Genomic DNA, 27,539 nt, shown 5'->3' with positions numbered 1-27,539 from the left:
ACATCAGTGCCTGAAAGCTCCGCCCCTTCTGCTAACTGAGCAAAGCAGCATCTGTTGAGTGCGTGAAGTGTCCATCAATACACACTTAATTTTAACAGTTGAAAGAGTGCACCATCCGGATTTTTAAAGTGAACTTTTCCCACTTACACTACACTACAAAATGGCAAAGAATAGTGCATAAGTATGCAATCTGGGATGCATTTTTTCATCTTCTAAATCAAGGGTGGCCAAACTCTATTCTGGAGGGCCGGTGTCCTGCAAAGTTTAGTTCTTACCCTAATCAGACACACTCATCAAGCTCTTACTAGGCTTTCTAGAAACATCCGTGCAGATGTGTTAAGGCAAGTTGGAGCTAAAATCTGCAGGAAACTGACCCTCCAGCACAGAGTTTTGGCACACCTGTTCTAAATGTTATGGAGCACATTGTAGTGTATAGATAACCAGATTACCTTAAGACTAACTTATTGATCCCACAACCCAAGAAACTTTTTAATTTGTAATTGTATAACTCTTTAAAGGGCCATGACACCCCCCACTTTCGGTTAAAGTCTACTTCAGAATTTTTTCAAAAGATGCATGATTAATGGGCGGAGCTTCGCGAGCATCGGGCAGGAGTGGGCGTGGCCAGCAGGGGAGAACGTGAGCGAACGAAGCTAGCTCACAAAATGAGACAAACCGTGAGGAGACGCACGAGTTTATAGTTTACAAAGTTAAAATGCAAAGAAATAAACAGTGATTTAATGCCCTGCTACATTTGTTATTCGTAATTTCATATACACATAACCACAATTTATATCATTATAAAGATAAGTGTGTTCATGTAAACACTATAAATGAGGACTTCTCCTTCAATCCCCGTATCCAGCAGGCTCAGTGCAGCAGGTCTCCTGACCTGTCTATTTTAACCATTAGCCCTGCTGGTAATCTGGAGGATTTAGGCAAACACAGCAGCACAGTGATGTGTCTGAATGTAAACGAACTCCTGATAAAAGACAGCGTCCGCCATTCTCTAATTCTCGTGCTGCTCTCCCGACAAAAATGCTTGCAGCACACACACATAGCTTTGCTGTATGATCGGCCCTGACAAGATCGCGGGGGAAAACATGCAACAAACCGCGTGGATCATGGAAACAAACGCATATGAGCCTTCATGAACGGCTAAATACTGTGTGCCCGTGGGTCCGTGACACAGCTCGGGCTTGACTCTGGCAGGTCTGGCAGATCTCATGAATAATTAAGCAGCCGGCTCTTCTCATAGGATAAGAAAACTCCGCTATGAATAATAATGAGAAACCGACGCGTCATCATTGCACTTGCAGTACTGCGCTACGTCGCCGATTTTGATCCCGCCCCAAAAATCATTTTAAAACCGGAAGCTGAAATTTGCTGACAAAAGCTCAAAATTATCCAGTTTCCTCCACAATTAAAGCTGACAGGTGCTAACATTGTCTTAAATGATGCTCAACACACACACATCTGTTAATATAAAAAAAAAACTTCTCCAGGGTGTCCTGAACCTTTAAAGAGATAGTTTACCCAAAAGAAAATTTATTCTGTCATCATTTACTCTACCTTTATTAGTTTTTTTTCTTCTTTTGAGGACAAAAGAATATATTTTGAAAATGTTGTATTTTGTAAATCTAAAATTTTGTAAATCAATGCATTTTGAAATCTAAAACCATTGACTTAAATTGAATTTGTTTGTCCTACTATGGAAGTGGATTTGAACTTACTTTAAAATATCTTCTTTTGTTTTCAACAGGGAAAATATATAATGGTGAGTAAACAGTATTAAAATCTCTTTAATGAGATTCTCATAGCCTTGGATTATATTAATACTTGATGTAATTTTTTCAAAAACTCACTAGTCCATATGTCCAACCCTGTTCAATTCGAGTGACGGCCCACAGCTCATGGCTATTTTCGGCCAGTTTCTCTCTGATGCGCTCTAGATGTGGAGGAAGCACAATCTGTGGAAATAATATAGATGGCAAAATCAATAGAGTAGATGACACTATTAAGCTGCTTTGACACAATCGACATTGTAAAAGTGCTATACAAATAAAGCTGAATTGAATTGAATTGAATATTAATACAGCCATTTAATTTTCTGAAATCATACCTGCACAGTGTCCACCGGACAGGGAGTGAAGGCGGTGTGGGAAAGAGACTGTGTCGGTCCCAGCAGGTTTCGGACACCGTCGTTGTCGTGCTTGTACTCTTTAATGGGTTCAATCCGCAGTCTGTCTTTGGGCAGAACGGCCTCATAGCACGGGGCATAACCTGGAGGAGGGAGGAATTTGAAGTCTCCTTGTCGTCCGCCAAGGAGAAAACGAACTCTGTAATGACACAAAAAAAAAGTTGAAGTAATTTGTTTCTTATTAAAATGATATTTGTTAAAATACAGAGTAGTGGTTGAAGAATACTGATTTTTGGGACAAAGGTGAATAAGAAAGGTGCCATGTTTTCAGATGTTTATATTCATTTTATAGACAGCATAATAGCAAAGTTTTAATTTCAGAAAAATTTTAAAATCAATATTGAAATCAATAAATTAAATAATGCAGATTTTCAATCACAACAAATAAAAACAATTATAATTTGTTTGTTATTTTTAGGCTAGAAAAGATTTAAATGAATTTTTTTTTTTTAATTTGGAAGAAAACCTATCAGTTTGATAATAAAAATTGTATTAGATAGCACAGTAAAACAAATGGATAATGACTTCAGAAATTAAGTGGATTCTTCTTAAATTAACATTTAATTAATAAATTGGAAATTAATATGAAAAATGAAAAATATTTAAATATAAAATAATTTAATTTAAATCAAAAATGCTCTGTATGAAAACAAATGCTACTATAAGATTACTTGAGACTCTCAAACAGAAAGACACTTCAAACGCTAATATTTTATTCTGTTACTTTGCTCTGTCTGATCATTTATTCAAAAGACCAACAATCACAAATTCAAATCTCACTTTATCCCCGCTGAGAAGCTGACCACGGGGAAGAAAAGACCATCCAGATTGAAGTTCTCGAACATGCCTTGAACGGGATGTCCATTAATACGAAAGGAGATGCTGGGAACGCTTAGATCTAAACAGCAGCTCACCACATCCTCAGCCGAGAGAATGTGTTGACTGGGTGACGTCACCTGACGTGGTACACGACCTGACAATAGAGCATAATGTTATATGCCACAACATATTTCACAATGACCTTCTCAAATACATTAAAAATGCTTGTGATTAAGTTCTGCCATTCACTGGTGTGATCATTTGTCACATTCATAAATAATTGATATGAAACTTTTGACAATCTTTTTCAATTTATCTCATTAAAAGAAAACATTTATTTTAGCTTTGAACTTTAGAATATAACATATAATTATGTGTGCTGATATGGGCATCAGAGTTATTTTGTATGTACGAAAGTTGAAGTCAGAATTATTAGCCCCCCTTTGGATTTTTTCTTCTTTTTTATATATCTCCGAAATGATGTATAACAGAGCAAGGAAATGTTCACAGTATGTCTGATAATATTTTTTCTTCAGGGAAAAGTCTTATTAATTTTATTTTGGCGAGTATAAAATCAGTTTTAAATTTTTAAAAACCATTATAAGGTCAAAATGATTAGCCCTTTTAAGCTATTTTTGTTTTCGATAATCTACAGAACAAACCATCGTTATACAATAACTTGCCTAATTACCCTAACCTGCCTAGTTATCCTAAATAACCTAGTTAAGCCTTTAAATGTCACTTTAAGCTGTATAAAAGTGTCTTGAAAAATATCTAGTCAAATATTATTTACTGTCATCATGGCAAAGATCAAATAAATCAGTTATTAGAAACGAGTCATTAAAACTACTATGCTTAGAAATGTGTTGAAAAAATCTTTTCTCCATTAAACAAAAATTGGGGAAAAAATAAACGAGGGCTAATAATTCAGGGGGGCTAACAATTCTGACTTCAACTGTATATAGTTAGAAATTTGTATGCGTGTAAATGGTAGTTTTTAAAAATGTGACACTGCCAAAAAATAATGTGTCAAAATCAATGTTGTGTCTGATTACTAGTGATTAGACTTATCAAATACTGTAATAATCCAAAAAAAAATGTCATTGGTATACGGAAAATAATAGCAGCATCATAATTTTCTTTTTTATTATTGCAGTTCTATTTTATTGCAGTTCTATTTTTTTTTTATTGCAGTTTCTAAATTTACATAATGATGTAATGTATGGTACATACGGTTTTCCACATTGGGTACACAAAACAACCAAACATTGGAATCCAGAAATAGTAGAAAAAAAAAACAATACAAAAATGTAATAAATAAAAACGAGACTTACATTAAAGATTCAAAGACATCATATAACAATCAAAACAATAAATTCATAGTTGTTTTTCTTATAAATAATAATGGTTTATTGCTTTTCAATTACAATTTAATTATGGATTTATTATTTTCACCCATATTGTGACACCTAGTCTACTTTTTTGCAGCATAGTTTTCTATATACAAAAACACACACAAAAAAAAAAAACACACATTATGTAATTAATTATACATTTAAAGGGTTAAATTGTTTTAAATGAATGAATTTTTGTTCATTACCATGAGCTCTGGTACAGGGGAAGAAATCTATGTTAATGAAAGTGATTTTTATGATACTTTTATGATGTTCTCTATGTATCTCACCTGTCCACAGATTCAACCCATCGAAACCATACGAGTGTAGATCATCTCCAACTCCATTGCCTCCCCATCCTTCTCCACCTCCTGGATACGGGCTGTAGCCCTCCGTCAAAGCCCAGCCAACACGAAGGTGAAATGGATGAGCGGTAAGGAAAGACTCCACATGGTCAACGATCAACTCATAGTACCACTTCTTATACTGAGTCGAGCCTTCACACGTGCCCAGAAAAATGTTGGGTCTCATACTGAAAAACACCAAACATGAGTACAAAAATCTCATTTTATCCTGGGGTGAAAAATGTTTGAGTAATTTTTGAGTAATGTTCTTCTTCTTCCGGATTATTTTTGTTTACTTTTACTCAAGAACAAATCAGAAGAAGAAACTTTGTTGTTAAATTGACAAAATGTGTATTTAAAATTTGGAAGAAATGTTATTAGAGGTTCATAAAATACAACAAATATTCACATTTTACCCAAACACACACCTAAACAAATCTGATAAATCTAGAGTATTTTAAAGGGTCCCTTAATTTTTGCTTAGCTGTCTTTTAGTGTGCTGGCAGAATGTACAAGATTGTGTGGAAATAAAATCCAGTCATGAGAATTTGATTTACAGCTAATATTTTAGTGTCAAAAATAAGGAAAAATTATGTTTTTATCTTTTAAAATAAGTGTTTAAATTAACATTTGATATTAAATTAGTTGTAAAGGATGCTTGCAATCTTTCTAGGAATGTATAAACAGTGTTATAATATATTTTGACTATTACATTCTAATGTTTTTGATCTTTGCCATTACATTTTTTTAGTTTTCCTCCTTTAACAAAACGTTGGATGTCTGCAGTGCTTAATTTGTAAATTGTGAGGTCCTGGAACAGATCGGGGTAACAGATCCGGCATGTTACCGGAAGAGGGAGAGATGTCGGATGAAAGTGAAGAGCGGTGGGGTGGGAGAGTCTGAGGTTGTCTCGTGGACGAAAGTAAAGAGGATTGGGGAGTTGTGGAAGAAAGTAAAGAGCTGTGTGAGATTTCCAGACATGCCCTGGATGTCTGTCTGACCAATTACTTTATGAAACTTATTTTACTTTAATAACAGGATGTTTCAATATGATGAAACAAAACTTTCATCTACCTATTATTGTTTTCTAAGGTACGTTCTCGTCTTCCATACTTAATTACAGTTTAAATTAATTGTATTTTCTTCTTTACTTTATTAAAGTGTTTATTTCCACTCAAAATCTGTAGTTTCATTTGTGTATGATTTTAAGTACTTTTTACACCCCTGCTTTAATAAAAAATAAATATATATTTTAGTCATACTGAGCCAGACCTGGTAACATAATTAATGATGTTGGTCTGAAGGAGAAGATCCCGTCCGGGAAGCAGGTTTTCAGTGATCAGATTCTGATTGGACCTCACAGCAACACCATTACACACGCATAATGAGCAGAGAACATCTAAAACCTACACAGTAGAGCATGTGGTTAGTTGAAATTGAAGACACACTCCAGAAAAGCTTCCAGCCTAGATGATAAAACGATATCAACCTTGTGATTGCGTCCATGTTTGTCCAAAAGTGCAATGATAGATTTGATGTGGTTTTCCTGGATGATGTTAAGCACCTCAGGGCTTTCAATTAGGATACAATAAAGCACCTCCAGAATACCTGGCAATTAACATAAAAACATATACATTACCATTCACAACTTTGGGGTCAATAAGATTTTTCTTTTAAAAGAATACATTTTTTTTTATTCAGCAAATATTAATTAACACCCAACTAGAATACAGTTAATTCTGGCTCTTTTCATTAAACTGGACCGTATGCCATTTTGTCAATGTCATTTTGTTTAAACTTCTATTAGGGTTAAAATATTAAACTCTAAATATCTACAGTATTATCTAATTTTATGATTCTTATGTAATATATTATTATGTAGAGGCTAAAATTAGTTGCTGTTTTTTTTTTCCACAATAAAAATGTTGCTCTTGATTAGGCCCACACGGAATCTGCGCATGCAGAATTCCGCAGATTTTCCACAGATTTTGCGCAGAATTCCGCAGATTTCTGCAGATTTTTAGCCCATCATTAATTCTGTTTATTTACTTGAGTAAATGTGTGTAAATCTAAATTTATTTAGTTTTTAATTAATTTCAGTAATATTATTGACTAATATGAAAATGTTCATCTGATTTATGTACAATGCAGTTTGTAAAGTAATATTTTCCGTCTTTTAGTATATATATTTTATGGGGGACTGGCTTAGTTTACCAAATAAAGTGAATCTAATTAGATTTGCAATTGAAACATTAAATACAAGTTAAAAAGATATTATTTTTTATTTAACTAATTAAGGTTTTTGTTATGATACTCCCAAAATAATTCCGCAGAAATCCGCAGATTTTTACCAAAATTCTCTGCAGAAATAGCAAAAAACGTCCGCAGATTCCGTCTCGCCATGCTCAATTATTTAATAATTAATAATAATTTGAATTATTATTCTTCATTTTTTTAAGCTTCTGACTGGTCATTTATGTCAAAAATGTGCTGTAAGTATCAGTCAGCAAACATAAATTTTGCATACACTTTATGCAAAACAATCAATCCCAAAAGCCTTTATTTGGAGTCTAAATAAATGATTGCTTCCTACCCGAGGATGCCTCCAGACGATCCAGTTTGCTGACCAACCAGTCAAGATTATCACAGAACAAAGCACAGTTTGCCCTGTTTCCTCTGATCAGAGATGCTGAACGAGAAAAAAAAAACATTTTACAAGCGAATTCCATTTTCCTAACAACAGTACATCATTTTAAATTGCATCATACAATCATGAGTAAACAGAGACAAACCCAGCAGCTCATAAAATAAGTTGACGATCTCTTTCCACGACTCGGCTGCGTCCTCTCCAGCAAATTCTGAGAAGTGGGCTGAAGTGTTGTAGACATTCAACCGATCAACACAGTCCAATACAAGAGTGATCATGCCCTGTGCGACAAAGCAGAAGCTGGATTTGTGTTTGTGCATTAAAATGTATTTATTTTTTTGCTACATACACTGAATGAAAGATTGGATTTTTTTCTTTGTATTCATATGTATTTTTGAGGATGTCTAACCTCCTCTTGGAAGAGATTCTGGCGGTTTCTTAAGGAGCGCAGTTTGGTCTGCTTCTCCTCATGTTCCAGCTCCTCTTCTGGAGGTCGGAAATAGAAGATGAGATCCTGCAATGACAGAACTATGGCGTCTAGAGGCAGAGAAGGGGAAGGTCCTGGAGATTTACTCTTCCCACTTAGAGAGTCCAAACCCCTGCAACAGCAAGTAAATGTTTTCCATACCATACAATCATACACATTTTTTTGTTAAACCAGTGAAGGGCTACCCATAAATAGTTGATTGGTCAATTAAAGTTTTGAGCAACGATAAAGCAATTAACGTTTTCTAGTGAGATTAAAACAATTATCATTTTCACCTTATTTTTAAGCTTATCTAAGCTTGTTTTAAACATATTAGTATTTATTGTTTTATGTGGGACTCTTATTTTGAAAACGGGAGAGGCAGTGAGACCAGAATGAAGTGTTTATAGCTCATCAGAATGCAAAATGTAGAATATATAAATTATACATATATTCAGCTTTACCCCGAAGAGGCATAAGATGTTTAATTTTAGATTTTGTTCAGTAAAAGTGTTTATTGCATGCTTATGCATCGTGTCATATCACTCAGCTCAAACTGCATTTTTCTGTAGTGAAAGAAACCAATATGTTTAATAAGGGTGCTTTCACACCTGTGAATCGATTCAGTTGTTCCGAAACAGAGATTACAAATGTTACATTGTTGCTCTTTGCTCTTGGAGCGGTTCGCTTTCACACTGCAAAGTTTCTAATCAGGCCAAAAGAGCTAAAACAGGTCACGTGCGAGTAAACTCTCCTCACATTGGTCAGAGTTTATTTTGCAGCGTCCCGCTAAGCTGTCAGGAGAGGTGGTGATTTGGTGGTGATTGACAGGGTGCGTGCGCGACGTGTCTGAGGAGAGATGCGGTGGGGAAGGGTGAGAAGGGTGCGCGACGATGCCTATTTGAGGACTGGGAGGGAGATGCGAGATTACCGGGAGATCATCACTCGTTTGCGGGCATCCGGAGACTCGCGAAACTTCCCGCCATACTCATAATTCTCTCTTCATATAGCCGTAAGCCTATTACATATCCACAAAACACTGTGATATAACTGTGCTCGGATCGGATCGCTTTCTCACTGCAATCAAACTGCTCCAGGTTTCGTTTCAATTGAGCCGAGACCACCTCATTCAAGCGATCTCGGAGCGATTACTTTGGCGCGGAACAGAGCGCGATTGCCCTGTTCACATATGCCAAACGAACTGCGCTAACTGGGCAAACGAGACAGGTTCCGAAACAAAAGTGTAGGTGTGAAAGCACCCTAAAACACCCTAAAACTGTGCAGAAGTTAATATTAATTCCTGCCTGATTTTTCCACCTACATTAAACATTAAAAAACAACTCCTTCTCTCTATTTTTTCAAGTAAAATGATAATTTAGCATTAGAGTAGAGCTAGCTTTTTATTCTAGGGGTAATCCCTGTGGTTATAAATGAGCATCTAAAACTATCTGTGAATCTTTTAATTTACTTAAGCCACATACCTACCGTACGATACACTGACACCTTTAAACTTTAATAAAAAATCTTTAGGCAGAATGAAATTATTGTTAAGGGGAATAGAAAATTATATTATCCTACACTCCCCTTCAAGTTGTATCATTTTGTGTAAAATGACTTTAGCTGTGTGCAGACATACTTAATGAACTGAGTGAAAAGTCCTGCCGTGTTGTAGATCATCCTGGCAGCCTGCGATTCAGCTGTCTGAGAGCGAGCCACAGTCAAAGCATCATCCATGTGACCCTCCTGATGCAGGATAGCCTGAAGATAAGAAAACCGTATTCACATTAACAGTCTGTGACCTGTGATATTTTATGTTTGAATATACACCAGTAAGCTATGATTTTACTTTTTAACTGGTGTTTTAAAAAGCTTAGAGTCTTAATAAGGAGAGAGTGTGTACACCTGTGTAATTTCCCCCTTTAACAAAACATTTGTACTGTATATTTAATACAATCCCCAAAAATACCATACTGTCTACTAACTTTAGTGTACATTAGGCTAGTACTCATACCTTCCTCTTCAGTGGTCCCAGCCGAGCAGACTTGGCATCCACCGAGGCATATGTGAGCCACAGACTTGTAGCGACGTGCTGCACAAAGCACATGGACTCGCCATACTTGATCTCTGGGATCCCCATTCCCTCCACATCACGTTTCTGAGCTACTTCTGTCTTCTCCTGCTCAGTCACATGACATTAGTTTAAAAAGACTCTCTTAAAACAGCAACATCCCAAAGACAGCAAGTTAGAACAGACCTTTGATGCACGAAAGCAGAAAGCTGACTGCTTCGTATTTGCCTTTTCTGGGTCCACAATCAGGAGTCCTTTCTCTTCGTCCAGACACAGATACCTGCCTGTTGTGATGTGGCGCACCCTGAATGACTGACCCCACTTCATGTGGCTACCACTCCATCTGTGTACAATGATATTGAACATTAGCTTATTGGGGCACGGGACTACAGGGGGGTTGGGTAATGTTTTTTCATGCACCAGTCAGTTTTGAGAATTTGGGCTTTTTGGTTTTTTAGAATAATGGAAAAATAACACTCAAATAAGTGTTTATTTTATAGCACTTTTATATTTATTTTTAAAAATATTTTTATCTTTGTCTGTCAATTTCTATCACGATACATATGTTTAATTTTCTCCTACACTGAGCCATAAATCTTCACTTCAGCACTCCTTACATAAACTAAACTTTACAGTTTTATCCATATCTGTATTTTAAATATTTTTCCAGAGGGATTTTCCCATAGATCATTCATTCCTTCATTCATTCATTTTCTTGTCGGCTTAGTCCCTTTATTAATCCGAGGTCGCCACAGCGGAATGAACCGCCAACTTATCCAGCAAGTTTTTACGCAGTGGATGCCCTTCCAGCCGCAACCCATATCTGGGAAACATCCACACACACATTCACACAAACACACTCATACACTATGGACAATTTAGCCTACCCAATTCACCTGTACCGCATGTCTTTGGACTGTGGGGGAAACCGGAGCACCTGAAGGAAACCCACGCGAAGGCAGGAAGAACATGCAAACTCCACACAGAAACGCCAACTGAGCCGAGGTTCGAACCAGCGACCTTCTTGCTGTGAGGAGACAGCACTCCCTACTGCGCCACTGCCTCGCCCTCCGCATAGATCATTTGCCTTATAATTATATACAGCATTTTATTTCAAAAATAGTAATTTTCTGGCTGTTAGCAATATTTTCTGAATTATAAAGTGCTAAAATAAGATTATCAAAATTGAAAGTTGTAAAAATGTCATCCAATGTTCAGATTTGTGTGCTAAAAATGTATGACAACTAGTGAATACTTTAGATATAATTAAATTAAATAATGCTTAATTTGTATTCTTAATTATAACACTTTAAAAAACTTGATATGCACAAAAAATATGTGCAATTTCCAATGTAATCAACTGGGGAAGTATGGTGATAAATATAAGTTATTTTGCACCCAATTCACCTGCAGTGCTTTGCATTCGGGCTATTCACCTTATTCTCCGTGTACAAGCAGGTGCAGCCATTTAAAACTTTTTGGCTCGGACTTTCTCATTCACTTGCATTCATTTTTAGACGTTAAAAACAGTTTTGCTGCTTGATGTTGCAAACTAATATTTTCTTATTGTATTATTCTATTTTGTCTGTGTAGTCATGTAAACACTTGTTTGTAGACCAAGTAGTTTGACCGTTTTCTGCCGTTTAGTATTCCTAGTCATTTCTGCCATAGACAACTGAATCGGAAGTTATAAAACAATCGTAAAACGAGCATACTTACGCAATGAAGAATAAGGTCAATGTAAAGAGAACAAACCCAATGCGAAGAGGCTCCAGTCTCCAGAGAGATCTAGCATGGCTGCACACGGCTCCACCTTCATAGTGAGCATTTCTAAAAAAAAATAATAATAATAATATTAATACAAATAATAAAATGGAAGACAATGCAAAAGGAGTAACAATTGTTTGTAGTGTAGATTAAGTGTTTAAATAAATATAGTAGCATATGGCTTTATACTGTATCTCACCGTCTCTGATCGTCGCCCTGCTCCGCGCCAGGAATTGTTAAACACTCATCCATGTGCCCGTGAAATAGACGAAGAACATGCCCTCCAGTCAGAAACCCTTAATAATGCAAAATATTTGTTGGAAAGAAGCTGAACAAAATTGAACTGCCAATTTTAAAATACATATTAATATTGGTTGCATAATACATGCAGGTATTACATGTGAAAATAAGGAAAATAAAGCAGATATAAATATCAGGGTTTTATTATTTTTCAGTTATAATGTAACTTTTTCCAATGTAATATTATGAAATACAATTTTTTTAGCAAATTATTCATTAAATACTCTTTGTATGTAACAATTATGCATATTTATCAAAGACAAAAATGTTTTTCAAGCATCAAATCAATAAAAGTGTAAATATCTATAACCATTTTTTCCATGCATTTGTCTTGTTTAATTAGTCTTTTTCTTTGTTTAACCTGATTTACAGAAGAAACAAAATCGTCATACGATATAACAATAACATATATACATTTGTATTTAACCATTTAGCAGACACTTTCGTCCAAAGCAACTTACAGATGAGAAGGCATTTATTCAAATTCTACTGTCTAATTTACAAAATTTGCATAGAAACCTTCCTAAAAGTGAACGTACGCCAGAATAAAATTTTATTTACTTATTAATGATAATAGGTCATATGATGCTTTTAAGTGATTCAAGGTCAATATTTAATATTTAAACAGGTTTACTTAGAAGTTTGTATTTTATGGATCACAACTTTTGCATCAGAAACGACCATTAAAACTGCGATCCCAGATGAATATAAAATGTCCCAGCAATCAAAAAAAGTGGCGATTTCAGCTTACCCTCTGCCAGCTCACAGCCTGAACAGACTGGGTTCATGTTCCAAAGGGTCTGCATGAAAGAAGCGTCCACCATCAGGTCTCCGCTGGCATAGGAGAGGTGCTGTTGACAGGACAGATGTTTCAGGCAAATCTGTAACATTCTTAGATATCCCATCCAAAACAGACTGTGTTGATTATACACAAGCCTTACCAGATATCTCTCAGAGGACACGCTGACCAGAATAATGTCATCGCCCACTCTGACCTTCTCACCCTCTGACCTCTGCTTGGATGCAGGGTGAATGGTCCACCAACAGGCCTCACCTAGAAGAAGACGGACATCTTTCCTTTAGATTTCCCTTTACGAGCACTGTATGTTTGTAATACTGATCGAATGGAAATCAGAGACCTGTGGAGTCCTCCTGCAAGCCCACATCAAAGGCCAGTTTGTCTGTGAGGGATCTTGATGTGGTCAAGCAACTAAGGTACTGCAACATGTAAAGAGATCAAGTAAAAATGAATACAAACATTGTTTATTTTGCAGTTCAGCTTAAGCCAGTGGTTCTCAATTCCGGTTCAAATGAATCTTTTTCTGTGCATGACCCATTTGCGATGCATTACAGAAAACCTCTTTCTACGTTATATAAAACATTTTATTAGAATTTGTGTGATGCTTTACAGAAGAGAGAGGTCTTGTTGCAAGTTAAAGTAAACATTAAAATCATGTTCAAAATGCTTCTTATATAAATCTGTCAACAAGTTTTTAGACAGTCTAGGACAGAGATGCCCAAGCTAGGGCCCGTGGGCCAAAGTTGGCCCATGGTAACCCTTGATTTGACCCGCCATCCCTGAGAAAAGAGGGAGAATGATGGCAAGGTAGAGATTCATTCATTCATTTTCTGGTCGGCTTAGTTCCTTTATTAATCCGGGGTCGCCACAGCAGAATTAACCGCCAACTTATTTAGCACGTTTTATTCAGCGGATGCCCTTCCAGCCGCAACCCATCACTGGGAAACATCCACACACACAAACACACTCATACACTACGGACAATTTAGCCTACCAAATTCACCTGTACCGCATGTCTCTGGACTGTGGGGGAAACCGGAGCACCCAGAGGAAACCCAGGCGAATGCAGGGAGAACATGCAAACTCCACACAGAAACGCCAACTGAGCCGAGGTTCTAACCAGCGACCTTCTTGCTCTGAGGCGACAGCACTACCTACTGCGCTACTGCGTCGCCCCAAGGTATATGTAATCTTTATTTGTTTGTTTTATTGTTAAGCTACAAAAAACAAAAACAAAAAACAGCTAACTGAAATTAAATGTTTTAATTTCAATACTGTAATTTAGTTTTAAATGTGAATACTGTCAGCCTACGAATTGAAAACAATGCAGAGACTTTGATGAGCAAATCAAGGCAAAGGAAAATTCTGCTATAAATGTGATTGTTTATGTTTTTATTGCTATAAGTTATCGTTGAAATTTATACTGCATTAGATAATACAATTTAAAGTAACGTTTTATATTTATTTAAAAATGTTATGAAATAAAATAGTTTGGTATATTTATCTTCGGCCCATGGCACTCAATGATATTTGGTTTTTGGCCCTTCATATGAAAATGTTTGGGCACTAGGGTTTGAGTTCTGGAACAGTGTTTCTCAACCACGTTCCTGGAGGACCACTGTGGTGGAAATTCATTTTATTCATCTTATATTCATTTTATATGCTCATTTGTTCTAGTTATAAAGGTCTGTTCTTTTATTCTTTCGTGGATGAACTGTTTAAATTAGACCAAGTGTGACCACTTTAACATCTGTTTATCACCAGACAGGATCTGAATAAGTACATGGTGATTTAACAAACTACATGTTCGGCTGGGATGTGAGGCTGAAATGTAGATGTCAAAAATGAAGTTTGTGCTGATGTAACTGTGATTCATCTTGTATGTCACTAATGACCTTGTGGGTTTTACAAACTAGATAAAAAGAGATTCTTTGCAAGTATTTGTCTTCTTGACCACTGAGAGAGCCTCTATAAAGAAAATTGCCACTACACCACCAACACTGCATGTTTTGAACGTCTCCTTTGTCTGTCACACCCATTCCAGGTTTTTCAGTCTCTGCTAATGAGCCGCTGATCTGAATCAGGTGTGTTTGGTTAAGGAGACATGGAAAGTGCATGTGCAAAGCTGTTGGTCCTCCAGGAACGTGGTTGAGAAAAACTGGTCTAGGACATCATAAAATGTTTTTTATTCATTATAAGATTGTTATACACTGGCAACTAAAAAAGCTATTAAACTATTTGAATGAATACAAACTATAGCATACAGCCTCTTAAAAACACTCCTCAGAGATTTGACCCACCATGCCAGAGTGAGTATGTCTGAGTAGGATAGCGTGGCCATACAACAACGTGCGGTGGCCTCCTCCTTGTGAAGACTAGAGAGAAGGCAGAAAAACACAATTAAGACATGAAGACTTATATAATAACTATGTTATTATCTGCCATTATATTTCAAGCACAAGACACATACAGTGCCCAAAATAACACGAAAATTAGGTACATTTTTAAACACATTTTGTGACCCTTAAAAACAAGTTTGCCCAAAATTACAAGAATGAAATTAGGATACAATTATGTAATCTATACTGTAACTGCGATAGTCCAATTCTATCTAGTCTAACCACAAACTTTTCTATTTTCACCAAGAGATGCACAATGTATCGACTGCCATATAGATACTAGACTTATTTTAAACCTCTTAAGGTGTTTTATTACATGCATTTTTTTATTTCTTATTTATTGGTATCTAATTAGAATAAACCTAATCAAGTATCATCTTTTGATATTATGTACTTTAAGAGAAAAATGATGTCCATATATGTGGACTTGTGGTCCGAATTTAAATAAAACACTTTTTCCTCACTGTTTTTAATGCATCTATAACATAAACATTTTTTAACATGTTTTGACTATCAGAGAGTAAAAACAACATTTTTGCCCATTTTGGACAGTTCAAAATCGTGTTTGGGTCATTTCATATGCTGCAAAACAGTTGCATGATGACACTGTATGTCTGTAACAAAATATAAAACATTCAAAATATTTTAAATAGCCATTTAAGAGCTAAAATGTGCTGTCAACGTATGTGGCCACTAAGCCTTAGGACAGGGGTGGGCAAACTCGGTCTTGGAGAGCCGGTGTCCTGCACAGTTTAGCTCCAACTTTAATCACACACACCTGCTTATAGATTTCTTGTGACCTTGAAGACACTGATTAGCATGTTCAGGTGTGTTTGATCAGTGTTTGTAGTGTAGGAGGTTAATGTTATTGACCCAGTAAGAACCTCCACTGCCGCAGGAGGTTAATGTTATTGACCCAGTAAGAAAATAATATTCTCACATGTTGTTTGTTCAGAAAAATGAATATCAAGATTAGAATTTATGTAATAGATTTGTATTTGTATTTCAGCTGCATATACTGGTTATCAGCTTCAAAATGTAAGACGTTATGGGTTATCATATCAGCCAGACATTCCACATCAGTGGTTGCATCCGTAATGCTCATGCAACTAAAGCAACAAAACCGGATTGAAAAGAGGCTGTAATGCGAGGTAGAAACAGTAATGGTAGTGAGCAAAATCCCATTCAATTAATTTCAAGACAGAAACAGAAACATACCCATTTATCCAAATCGACTGCCTAAAACAACAGAGATAACAAGGGAAGGAAAAGAAGAGATCGTCATGGTGAGGTTGCAAACAATGTGAAAAGTTTTGGGATCATGAATGTACATTTTTTACAGATGACAATTCATAGGCAACAGAAATAAATTGTATTAGAACTGAGTTGATATTGACTGATATAAAAGCTGCGTCCCAAATGGCACACTATACACTATGCACTCATGCACTTACACACTCAACAGGGTAGTATATGTATGTAGTGTCGTCCCAAATGGCACACTAATGTTTTTTTTACTAAGCGGAAATTCAAACCGTTTCCCTGATGACGCTTGACGGTTGCCAAATCATTGAAGTAAATGGCCGAATTATCAAATAATACCTGCCGTGAGTATTGCCGCAATCACTATCGGGAGGCGCTATAATCACTCTCGTAAAAGAATTTTGCTTTCACCATCCAAATTAAATAAAGTTATTCAACATGTGCGTCCGATAGCTCCGCCCCTTCCGCTACGTAAGCAAACCTGCGGTCGTTGAGTGCGTGAAGTGTCCATCATTCCACACTTCATTTTAGCGGCTGAATGAGTGCATCATCCGGGTAATTGAAGTGCTCTTATTATTTTTAGAGTTTTCAGTGTGAACGCACTACTTACACTATTTATACTACAAAATGGCGTAGAATAGTGCATAAGTATGCGATTTGGGACGCAGCTAAAGAAATCAAATATAGTGTAGTATTTTTTGGGCCATGTTGCCCAGCACAATGTGTACTTTAAAACTATGATTCACCCAAAAATTAATATTCTGTCATTATTAACATCATATCCCTCAGTGGATCTAAACTTTTTTGATTTTATGACAAAGAAAGATATCTTGAAGAATGTTGGAGTAAGCTGCTATCGGCTTCCAAAGTAACTTATTCCTACTATGGAAATCAATGGCTGATTATTTAATTTTTTCTCTAGATTCTCACTACATCTTATTTGGTGTTTGGCATAAAAGTTTAGAAGTCCTAGAGTGTGAGTCAAATAGTGAGAACGTTTTTGGGTGAACTTTAAGCCCATTCCTGATATATGTGCTCTGTACAAACCTCATTAAGCTCAGTAGTGTTAGCCAGCATCTCCTGCAGGGCCCGCACAGATAAAGACTGCTCCAGGATAAAGCAGCATATTGCCAGATCAGGAGGAACATTCTAGAATGACAAAAGTGTGAAGAAAACTGGTAATCCGTACAGTTTCATACATACAGTATTTTATGATTTCAGAAGGCCGTTGCATACCTGAGCATTAGATGTGGTTTCTAAAAAACACAGGCGATTCCCAAAACCCTCACAGGACAGACAGAGTTTAATCTGCTCCTTCAGGATAGTAGCTGTACACTGTAGCACCACCTGGTCATCCTACAAGAAAACGGTTGTGAGATTTTTAAAGAGGCCTAAGCATTAAAGGGAATGTTCACCCAAATATTCAAACCATGTTGCTATTTACTCGCATTTCATTTAAAAACTGTACGATCTTTTTTTGTGGAAAACTAAATATATTTGGAAAACTCAATATACTAAATATATTTAGCAAACACTCGTATATGACATGATTAGAACAAGAAAAATAATAAAAAGATTTAAGGATCATATAAATACAAATTAGTTGTAATAACAAATGTATATGAACACTCATTCATATTGCTTATATTACAGTGAATGAGGATGGAATTTTTCTTAACTATTTTTTGACATTTTATCACAAAGGTTATTATAATATTTAAGTAGACTTGTATAATATGCTTTCTATGCCAACAGATTCCTTTAGACTCAAAAATGGGCCATCTAGAGCAGTGGTTCCCAAAGTGGGCAAGAAGGGAGGCTTGGGGGTTGCTTGATGATTAAAAAAAAGCCATCAGCCCTTACATTGTTTTTTTCATAGAACTGCGACCCCTGCGGTGATTATGTTAAAATAAAGACACGGCAATAGCGTCAGATGCAGCAGATTGATTTTATGGCATCATGTTAAACCTTCTGGCACCTTTGCGGTACTCAACATACATTAAAAACAAGGGCCACGGCTTAATATGGAGGAAGGTCTCAGAGTGACATTCTCCAAAACTAAACCAAGAATAGATTGGGCCTTTTGCTGTTGCATGCAAGGTTTGTATATTTATAACCACTTCAGAGATTATTGGACGTTGCGAGTCACTGGCATTGTTATTTAGGGTTGGCTGAAAAGTTTGGGAAACCCTGATCTAGAGGGTGAAAAAACATTGACTTTGTTTTTTATTTTTGTTGAAATAAAACGCTGGCCAAAACTAAATCTTTAATTATTTTATTCAATGAATGCACAATCTCAGTGGCGCAGTAGGTAGTGCTGTCACCTCACAGCAAGAAGGTCGCTGGTTTGAGCCTCGGCTGTTCAGTTGGCATTTCTGTATGGAGTTTTTCATGTTCTCCCTGCGTTCATGTGGGTTTCCGCCAGGTGCTCCGGTTTCCCCCACAGTCCAAAGACATGTGGTACAGGTAGATTGGGTAATCTAAATTGTCCAGCTGGAAGGGTATCCGCTACATAAATCATGCATGATAAGTTGGCGGTTCATTCTGCTGTGGCAGCCCCGGATTAATAAAGGTACTAAGCCGGAGAGCACGGGAAGTAAATTAGGAGCTGTTGAAATCCAATTCAGCTCAGTGATGAATATTAACTGAAGTCATCATTCTTTCATTCATTCATTTTTCCTTCGGCTTTGTAATAATGTTTGTTGTTGAGGGAAGAAGAAGACAGGGTCGGCAATTCAGGTGTTTGTGTGTCATGTGTGTGTGTGTGTGTGTTCTCTCCTCTCCCGACTGTTCCTCCCGTTCTCCTTAAGAAGGGAGTCTTTCCGGCCCAATCACTAGAAAGACAGGTGTTATTTATCATTTCTGATTGACCCGCTGATTAGCCGCCGGGCTCCTAGCATGCTCTCCCCCCTGATTGGGTGTTCGATCACGCTTACCTCTCCACAGGCTTAGTCCTTATTTATCAAGGGATTGCCACAGTGGAATGAACCGTCAACTATTCCAGCATTTGTTACATGCAGCGGATGTCCTTCCAGCAGCAACCCAGTACTGGGAAACACCCATACATTCGCACACTTTGGCCAATTTTTGTTTGCCCAATTTCCCTATAGCGCATGCCTTTGGACTGTGGGGGAAAACAGAGCACCGGAGACCCACTTAAACACACACAGAACATGCAAACTCCACACAGAAATGCCAAATGGCCCAGCCAGGACTCGATCCAGCAACCTTCTTGCTGTGAGGCATGTACATAGCACACATCGCTCCTACATAACGTGGTATTTGTAACCTTGATCAGAGCAGCAAGAACCTAATCCTGAATGTGGCTCAGGTTACAGTCAAAACACATGTGCTGAGGCTTAAATGAGGCCTGTCTGTGAAGACAGACTGATTTATATATTAAAACCATATAAGAAAATCTGAATTATTTAGTAAGGTACAGTTTTTCCTTTTTTAAATATTTCCCAAATGATGTTTAACAGAGCAAGGACATTTTCACAATATGTCTGATAATATTATTCTGGAGAAAGTCTTATTTGTTTTATTTCGGCTAGAATAAAAGCAGTTTTTAAATTTTTTTAAACCCATTTTAGGGTCAAAATTATTAGCCCCTTCAAGCTTAATTTTTTATCGATAGTCTACAGAACAAACCCCCGTTATACAATAACTTGCCTAATTAATTACCCTAACCTGCCTAGTTAACTTAATTAACCTAGTTAAGCCTTTAAATGTAATTTTAAGCTGTACAGAAGTCTCTTGAAAAACATCTAAAATATTTTGTACTGTCATCATGGCAAAGATAAAATAAATCAGTTATTAGTGATGAGTTATTAAAACTATTATGTTTAGAAATATGTGAAAAAAAAATCTGCTCTCTGTTAAACAGAAACTGGGGGAAAAAATAAACAGGGGGGCTAATAATTCTGACCTTAACTGTATATGAAACATACAATATATAAGTGCTACTCATTTTAACTCTCTAACTTTATTTCCATATATAGGCTGACCTCAGAAAAGATTTAAAGCTCCTGTGAAGTGCTTTGAAATGTGCCTTTTTTTATTTGATGTGGAACAGACGATGGGACATTTAGTAGCCCCTTCCCTTTTTAAAAAAACAGCCAATAGTGTTTTGTTTTTATCACAGCTCTGCCAGTGAGAGCAGTTGAGCTCAAGCGCATCGAATGAAAACCAAATGAGAAGCATCTTAAAGGGGGCGGGGCATGTCAGATACTTATGAACATTTGATTGGTCAAGATTTAATAAGAAACTGAAGTATGAGGTGACGTCAAAAAAAAAACATTGATCCCTTAATGGGAAAGTAACAAACTGCAAACTTTGGATGTTTTTATTTTTTAAATGTACGTTTTGTCACTGTTTTGGAGCCCACTGAATATCCTTATGAATAACACCTAAACAAATTAATTTTAAATACACAGGATCTTTAGGAATAAATACCTTCATAATTGACCTACTGATTCAGTTCAACGTATATGAAGGGCTGTATGAATATGCAATGTTAAATGTAACATGAGCATGTCTTATGGACAAATTTGGACCGGTCATGTCCTTGACAGGCCTGTGTAATGGTGTATTATGTATGTAAGTGTGTCATCTGCTGGGATATTCCAGGGCTGGAATGCTACCCATCAGCCTGTGCAAAACCCTGTTCACAGTGACACATTCTGCAAGCAACCTGAGACCCAGAGCTTCCGTCATGACAATATAGTCATTGTGAGACTGCAATGATAACATCTGAGTTTATCAATTATATGTACAGGACAAGCAGCATTAAATCAATCAGAGAAGCAAGTATATTTCATTTGTACTCATCCCACTGAAGTTGTTTTTGGAAAAACCTTTTTTTTTAGGAGGCAGTAATTTTTTATTAATGAGAATAAGAAACTTCTTTCTAAAGCACAATATAACCCCTATAGTTTTGAATAGTAGCATATGAAACAATATAGATTTTGGTTGAATATTTTTATCTATAATGGGACATTTTAGATATTACAAAGTGCTGTATGAATGCATATACAGTTGAAGTCAGAATTATTAGCCCCCTTTGAATTTTTTTCTTTTTTAAATATTTCCCAAATGATGTTTAACAGAGCAAGGAAATTTTCACAGTATGTCTGATAATATTTTTTCTTCTGGAGAAAGTCTTATTTGTTTTATTTCGGCTAGAATAAAAGCAGTTTTTAATTTTTTAAACACCATTTTAAGGTCAAAATTATTAGCCCCTTCAAGCTATATATTTTTTCGATAGTCTACAGAACAAACCATCATTATACAATATTTAACTTACCTAATTACCCTAACCTGCCTAGTTAACCTAATTAACCTAGTTAATCCTTTAAATGTCACTTTAGGCTGTATAGAAGTGTCTTAAAAAATGTCAAGTAAAGTATTATTTACTGTCATCATGGCAAAGATCAAATAAATCAGATATTAGAAATGAGTTATAAAAACTATTATGTTTAAAAAAAGTGTTTTAACTGTATATTTCAGTTTTTATTTAAGTTTTTAATGATATCCCCATATTATGATATAATATGATATGGGGTCAAAACAAAAAAAAAATTTATTATGAGAACAGGAAATAACAAATTACTGGCATTTCCAACAAGCAACTGTATCATCTATTTTAATTTATGGGGGGTCAAATCAATTTATGATTGCAAAAGTTCTAAAGAGTTTTAGATACATTTCAGCATGCCATCAGTCACTTTTGGACAATCAGTGACACAATTACAGTATTGCAAGCCGTAAATAATTCTTTAATCAGCTTTCCCATCTACCCGTCTCCTCCAGCCTCCTCCTCATTCTCTATCCCTCTATTTCAGGGTATAACACCTGCTGCAACATGCACTTTTGCCAGAGCAAGAAAGCAGCATGTCAAACACAAACACTAAACAGTGCTGACTTCAAATTATACCATATTAACCAATTCAACTAAAGATCAATGCCAGAGTCACTAGGGTAGATACCAGTGACATCACAATAAAGAGTTTTTTCTAATACGGGGATTTGGTGCAAGCCTTCTGTTGCCTGATTAACATTAATGAAGCACAGATCCAATATACAGACACTCATTCAATATTCTCACAACAGTTAACATTCATTTAAGACATAACAAATACACCATAAAGGGCTTTTTGACATAATTGAGTACTCAATAAGAAGCAAAGAAAAAAATGATGCTATTTTGCTGTATTTGCTATTGCATGACTTCTGTGGTTGTGCTTCAGAGGTACAATAGTGCCACGTTTTATGTAAAAACTGCATTGAGCTCTTTGCACAGCTTATTTTTTTATCATTCTGGCTTTAAAACGGTTTTGCTAAGCAGATTTATTTACACAATTTAGCAAATTCTCTTAACTGACACTTTATTTCACAGTCACAAATAGCATTCCCATGTATTCATTTGGCTTTCCAAAGTTCATTCATTCTTTCATTTTCTTTTCGGCTTAGTCCCTTTATTAATCCGGGGTTGCCACAGCGGAATGAACTACCAACTTATCCTGCCTACCCAATTTACCAATTCACCTAATTCATAGCGCATATCTTTAGAATGTGGTGGAAACCAGAGCACCCGGAGGAAACCCACAGAAACGCAGGGAGAACATGCAAACTGCACACAGAAACGCCAACTGATCCAGCCAAAGCTTGAACCAGCGACCTTCTTTCTGTGAAGCGACAGCACTACCTACTTGGCCACTCCGTCGATCTTTCTCAAAATTATATATTAAAAAAAATACATATCATGAAAAGATATATAATTGACAAAAACCCAAAAATTATGTTATATCAATGTATATATAATATATAGCTACCCTACAATGATAAAAATAAAATTAAAGAAATAAAATCAATATTTAAAAAAACTTGGCAAGGATATATTTAATTTTGCACTGTATTAAAAATAAAATTATAATCCATTTGATTATTATTATTTTCTTAATTAATTATAAAATAAATTTAATTAAATTAAATAAAAATTACAATTAAAATTTTATAGAATCTGTAGTAGTTTATATATATATATATATATATATAAATATATATATATATATATATATATATATGTGTGTTTATTTATTTATATTTTATCCAATTTATACAAAATTATATTTTAAATAATACAAAATAAAATAATAATAATAATAAAATTATATTTTATACAAAATATTTATAAAAACTGCAACAGCCACTCAATAATACTGAAATTGATCCTCAATGTTTGATATTACAAGAAAAACAAAACATATGCCCCCAGTTTGAGGTGTAAAACCGTATTTCAACAGTTAATTAACATTCACAAGATGTTCAAACACAAAAAAGCTGAAAAGCTCTAGAGGGTGTCATAAAAGTAGGGAGGGGGACGAGTAATAGACTTTTTAAATAGACTGTAACAAACAGCTGTTGGTTCAAGACCCGCCAGAAAGCTTTTAATCCCATCTCTGTATATAGACTCACAGACAGCAGCGACACAAAACAAAAACAGCACAGAACTAGGTGTCTCAATCTATACTTCAGCACTGGATCAACCCAAAACTAAACCCTTCCAATGAATTAATCGCAGAATAGTTTTAGGTCATGTTGACATAACCCTAACACCTCCAGGTCAGTCATTTACAACACAAAGGTCAAAGAGGAACTTCTCTCTCCATAAAAGTCTGACTATATGATCTGTACACAACCACAATATCGGGTCTTTTTTATTAGGCAAATTGTTTTTAGTCTATGGTCTAGATACCTTGGCAGTGTTTTAGTCATGCTTCTGTGCACAGTGCCAAGTGTAAAGTCCCTTTTCAAACAGTGACAATCCAACCTCTGCACTGCACTATATATAAATAGACAACAATGCCAGCAAATCCACACACCTGGTCATGTCACTCCACATCCATCACAAAGCATTCACACAAAATGCAATCAAAATGTGGTCCACTTCAACATTAACAACATGCTATGTGCTATAAACAACAGTGACATTTATACTGAACTGGTTTTAATTGAACTAGAACTACACCAGCATTGCTTACAGTACGCCATCCACTACTTTCTGAATGTTCCACAATCTGAAATACTGTTATGGCTTTTTATTGTCTTTTCTTTATCTGTGTTAAGCTGCGTTGGCACAATCTACATTGTATAGAGCGCTACAGATTGAATTGAATGTGAAGTTCAGAATTCATAGACTTTTAAACAATGAACTTCAATGACAATCCAGTCAGATTCATTTGTTAAAAGTCATTATTTCTCACTATTAATTGCTCCAAAACTCGCTAATATTTAATAGATAATTATTTACTAGTTATTTAAAGTGTGTAAATCCAGTTAACTAAGCTTTTTTAAACCCATTAGAAGTAAGGTATTGTCAAGTGTAACTCACTGTTCTTAGGAATTGGATCTCCTCTTCTCCCTCAGCTCCTTCTGCCATGGTACTGGAGATCTAGAGGAACCCACGGTAGCAGAAGTGAGATGTGGTCTCCTCGCTTTCCTTCTTCCCGGCTGGGACAGATCCCAGGTTCAGGTTCCTCCCTTCTCTCCGTTACCTGGATTGCAGGCTGCCTGTGCGTGAGGGAGAACTGAGAGTCTCCAGCTCTGGTGAATGTGGCTCAGAGAGGTTAACAGGCAGCTCCACTTTCCTTCCAAAGGGGAGGAGCAGCGGCCTCAGAAAACAAATATTGGCAAGTTTACATCATAAAGGATAATGATGAGTGCTGGCATCTTTTTATGATTAGAGTTAATAACAGTTAGTTAGATAGATAGTTTATTAATCTCAAAGGAAATTCAGCAATCTAAATGCAAAAATAAAGGGATATATTAATACTTCATAAGTGAAGCAATTAAATAAGTCAAAACTTTGAACAGTGCAAGTAACAAATGAGTTCAAAGTACAAAAAAAAGAGAAAATGATGTATGATATGAAAACTGTGTGTGCGTGATTTAAGGTTTTATCAGGGTTCATACACACTTTCATTCATTTATTCATTTTCCTTTAGCTTAGTCCCTTAATCATCAGGGGTGGCCACAGCGGAATGAACCGCCAACTATTCTCTTCCAGCCACAACCCACTACTAAGAAACACCCATATACTCATTCACACACACTCATACACTAAGGCCAATGTTCATTTGTTCATTTTCTTTTCGGCTTCGGTCCTTTAATAATCTGGGGTCGCCATAGCGGAATGAACCGCCAACTTATTTAGCATATGTTTTATGTAGCGGATGCCCTTCCAGCTGCAACCCATCTCTGGGAAACATTCATACACACGCACACACTAAATACAATTTAGCCTACCTAATTCACCTATAGCACATGTCTTTGGACTGTGGGATAAACCGGAGCACTCGGAGGAAACCCACACAAACGCGGGGAGAACATGCAAACTCCACACAGAAACGTCAACTGGCCCAGCCGAGGCTCGAACCAGTGACTTTCTGGCTGTGAGGCCACAGTGCTAACCACTGAGCCACTGTGCCTCCATACACATTTTCACTACTAAAATTCCATGAATTGTATAAATCAATTTTCATGACCCAATGTTTCATGTAAGGTCTACAATACTTGTTAAATACAGGGGATATGCAGGAATCAGCAAGTGAAATTCCATACCTTTCAAGACCATTTTTAAGACTCTTTCCATGAATTTTAGGACCCCATGGCCACTTTAGGTTTCAGTTAGTAATACTGGCGACATTTTAACTTACAGTATATTTACTAAATACTGATTGTAAGAAACATTATTTATACAGTATAATGAATAAAAATGCTAATCCAGCAGGTGGCACCTAGAGACAAAGACTATATACATCACTTGCTGTTTTGAATGGGGAAAAGTGTAACGTCAATATGGCACATGAAGCCCCTCCTACTAGTACAGGAGTCAATCATGGATCTCTAATAGACTGGTGACTCTAAAGATGTCTAATGATTGTATGATGACTCAGACCAGAAGAGTTTCTGCAGATTTTGTGAGATTTAAACATTTAGAAACGAAACTAATGAGACAGATGTTGTTTATTTTAATTGGTGATTCGTAATATGAAATTTAAGCGTAAGCTTGGCAAACATTTTTTGTGAATTTTACATTTTCCCATTCAAACAGAATGCCCAAGCATGCTGCCCAAGAGGCATTTCAAAGATGGCCGCGTAAAGTAACTTGCCTAAAAGAGACTTAGAATAGCAATAACGCGTTGCCTAATTACTACATTAAACAAAACAATGTGATGTTAAATCTGTAGCAGGATTTTATACAGCACCACAGAATTGGCATAATAAAGGCAAACTAGAAAATTTAAAATTTAAGACCATGTATAATAGCATTTAAGACTTTTAGTTTTAAGAGCCTTTAATTTCTCTGAATTGGTTTATCAATTTAATACTTTTTAAGACCCCGCAGACTCCCTGAAATAAGAAAAAAAAAACAATCCAAGTTTATTACAGCATATTGTAAAACACGCAACTATCTATTTAGTTTCATTTTGTTTTTATATCTATGTAAAATGTATTTAGATTACACACCACTAATAATGTATGTGATTGGCCAGTAAAGACAACTAAGCTATTTTCAGGCATTAAGATATATGTTAAACAACTGTCCATGAACTTCCATTTTTCAAAACTTTGTGGGTTTTTCTGTTTTTCCAAAATGTTTCCATGCCTGGAAAATGCCATGTTAGAATCTCATGACTGTTCCAGGTTTTCCATGACTGTATGAACCCTGTTTATTTAATTAGTGTTAATGTTTTAATTTTTAAAGTTTTTTTTTTCATTTCTAAATAAAGAAATAAATTAATATTTTTAAAAAAACTGTTTTGGATTTGAATTGCAAGTTCAAAACTAACTATAGATGTTCAAACAACTATAGATGTTTTCGTAAAATACTCTGCAGAATCACCTTTTATCTCTAACAGTTCATTTAAGGATCCTTTCTTAGTCAATTCTGCTCTGATTGGTTAGATGGCCAAGTCCTTGTTACTGGTCAGTTGCTTAAGCATGTCATGATTTTGCCAACTATGATGCGATCCTGGAACATTAGTTTTGTTTAAAAATGTAATAAATACC

At 35.9% G+C, this 27,539-nt stretch overlaps 1 protein-coding gene across 9 annotated transcripts in view; it reads right to left on the bottom strand.

Moving 5' to 3' along the window:
* Positions 1–25,081, bottom strand: part of ryr1a (ryanodine receptor 1a (skeletal)) — a 142,288-nt gene extending 117,207 nt beyond the window's left edge. For all 9 annotated transcript variants that reach the window (XR_012386451.1, XM_068223834.2, XM_073914988.1 and 6 more), the window contains exons 1-22: positions 24,859–25,081; positions 17,703–17,822; positions 17,514–17,615; positions 16,422–16,442; positions 15,105–15,179; positions 13,145–13,223; positions 12,947–13,059; positions 12,757–12,856; positions 11,905–12,001; positions 11,694–11,768; positions 10,125–10,281; positions 9,882–10,046; positions 9,507–9,628; positions 7,814–8,003; positions 7,550–7,685; positions 7,351–7,446; positions 6,247–6,365; positions 6,030–6,163; positions 4,704–4,945; positions 2,981–3,173; positions 2,123–2,339; positions 1,866–1,970 (exon numbers count right to left, since the gene is read on the bottom strand). Coding sequence is in view for 8 of the 9 variants with exons in the window: in XM_068223834.2 (XP_068079935.2) it covers positions 1,866–1,970; positions 2,123–2,339; positions 2,981–3,173; positions 4,704–4,945; positions 6,030–6,163; positions 6,247–6,365; positions 7,351–7,446; positions 7,550–7,685; positions 7,814–8,003; positions 9,507–9,628; positions 9,882–10,046; positions 10,125–10,281; positions 11,694–11,768; positions 11,905–12,001; positions 12,757–12,856; positions 12,947–13,059; positions 13,145–13,223; positions 15,105–15,179; positions 16,422–16,442; positions 17,514–17,615; positions 17,703–17,822; positions 24,859–24,906 (2,706 nt within the window). In the remaining variant the exon portion in view is untranslated. The remainder of the gene's footprint in view (positions 1–1,865; positions 1,971–2,122; positions 2,340–2,980; positions 3,174–4,703; positions 4,946–6,029; positions 6,164–6,246; positions 6,366–7,350; positions 7,447–7,549; positions 7,686–7,813; positions 8,004–9,506; positions 9,629–9,881; positions 10,047–10,124; positions 10,282–11,693; positions 11,769–11,904; positions 12,002–12,756; positions 12,857–12,946; positions 13,060–13,144; positions 13,224–15,104; positions 15,180–16,421; positions 16,443–17,513; positions 17,616–17,702; positions 17,823–24,858) is intronic.
* Positions 25,082–27,539: the final 2,458 nt, after the last annotated feature.

This window comes from Danio rerio, chromosome 10, assembly GCF_049306965.1.
Source record: "Danio rerio strain Tuebingen ecotype United States chromosome 10, GRCz12tu, whole genome shotgun sequence".
Classification (NCBI taxonomy): domain Eukaryota; kingdom Metazoa; phylum Chordata; class Actinopteri; order Cypriniformes; family Danionidae; genus Danio; species Danio rerio.
The sequence above is the reverse complement of the archived record's forward strand: the minus strand, read 5'-3'. Positions and strand labels throughout refer to the sequence as shown.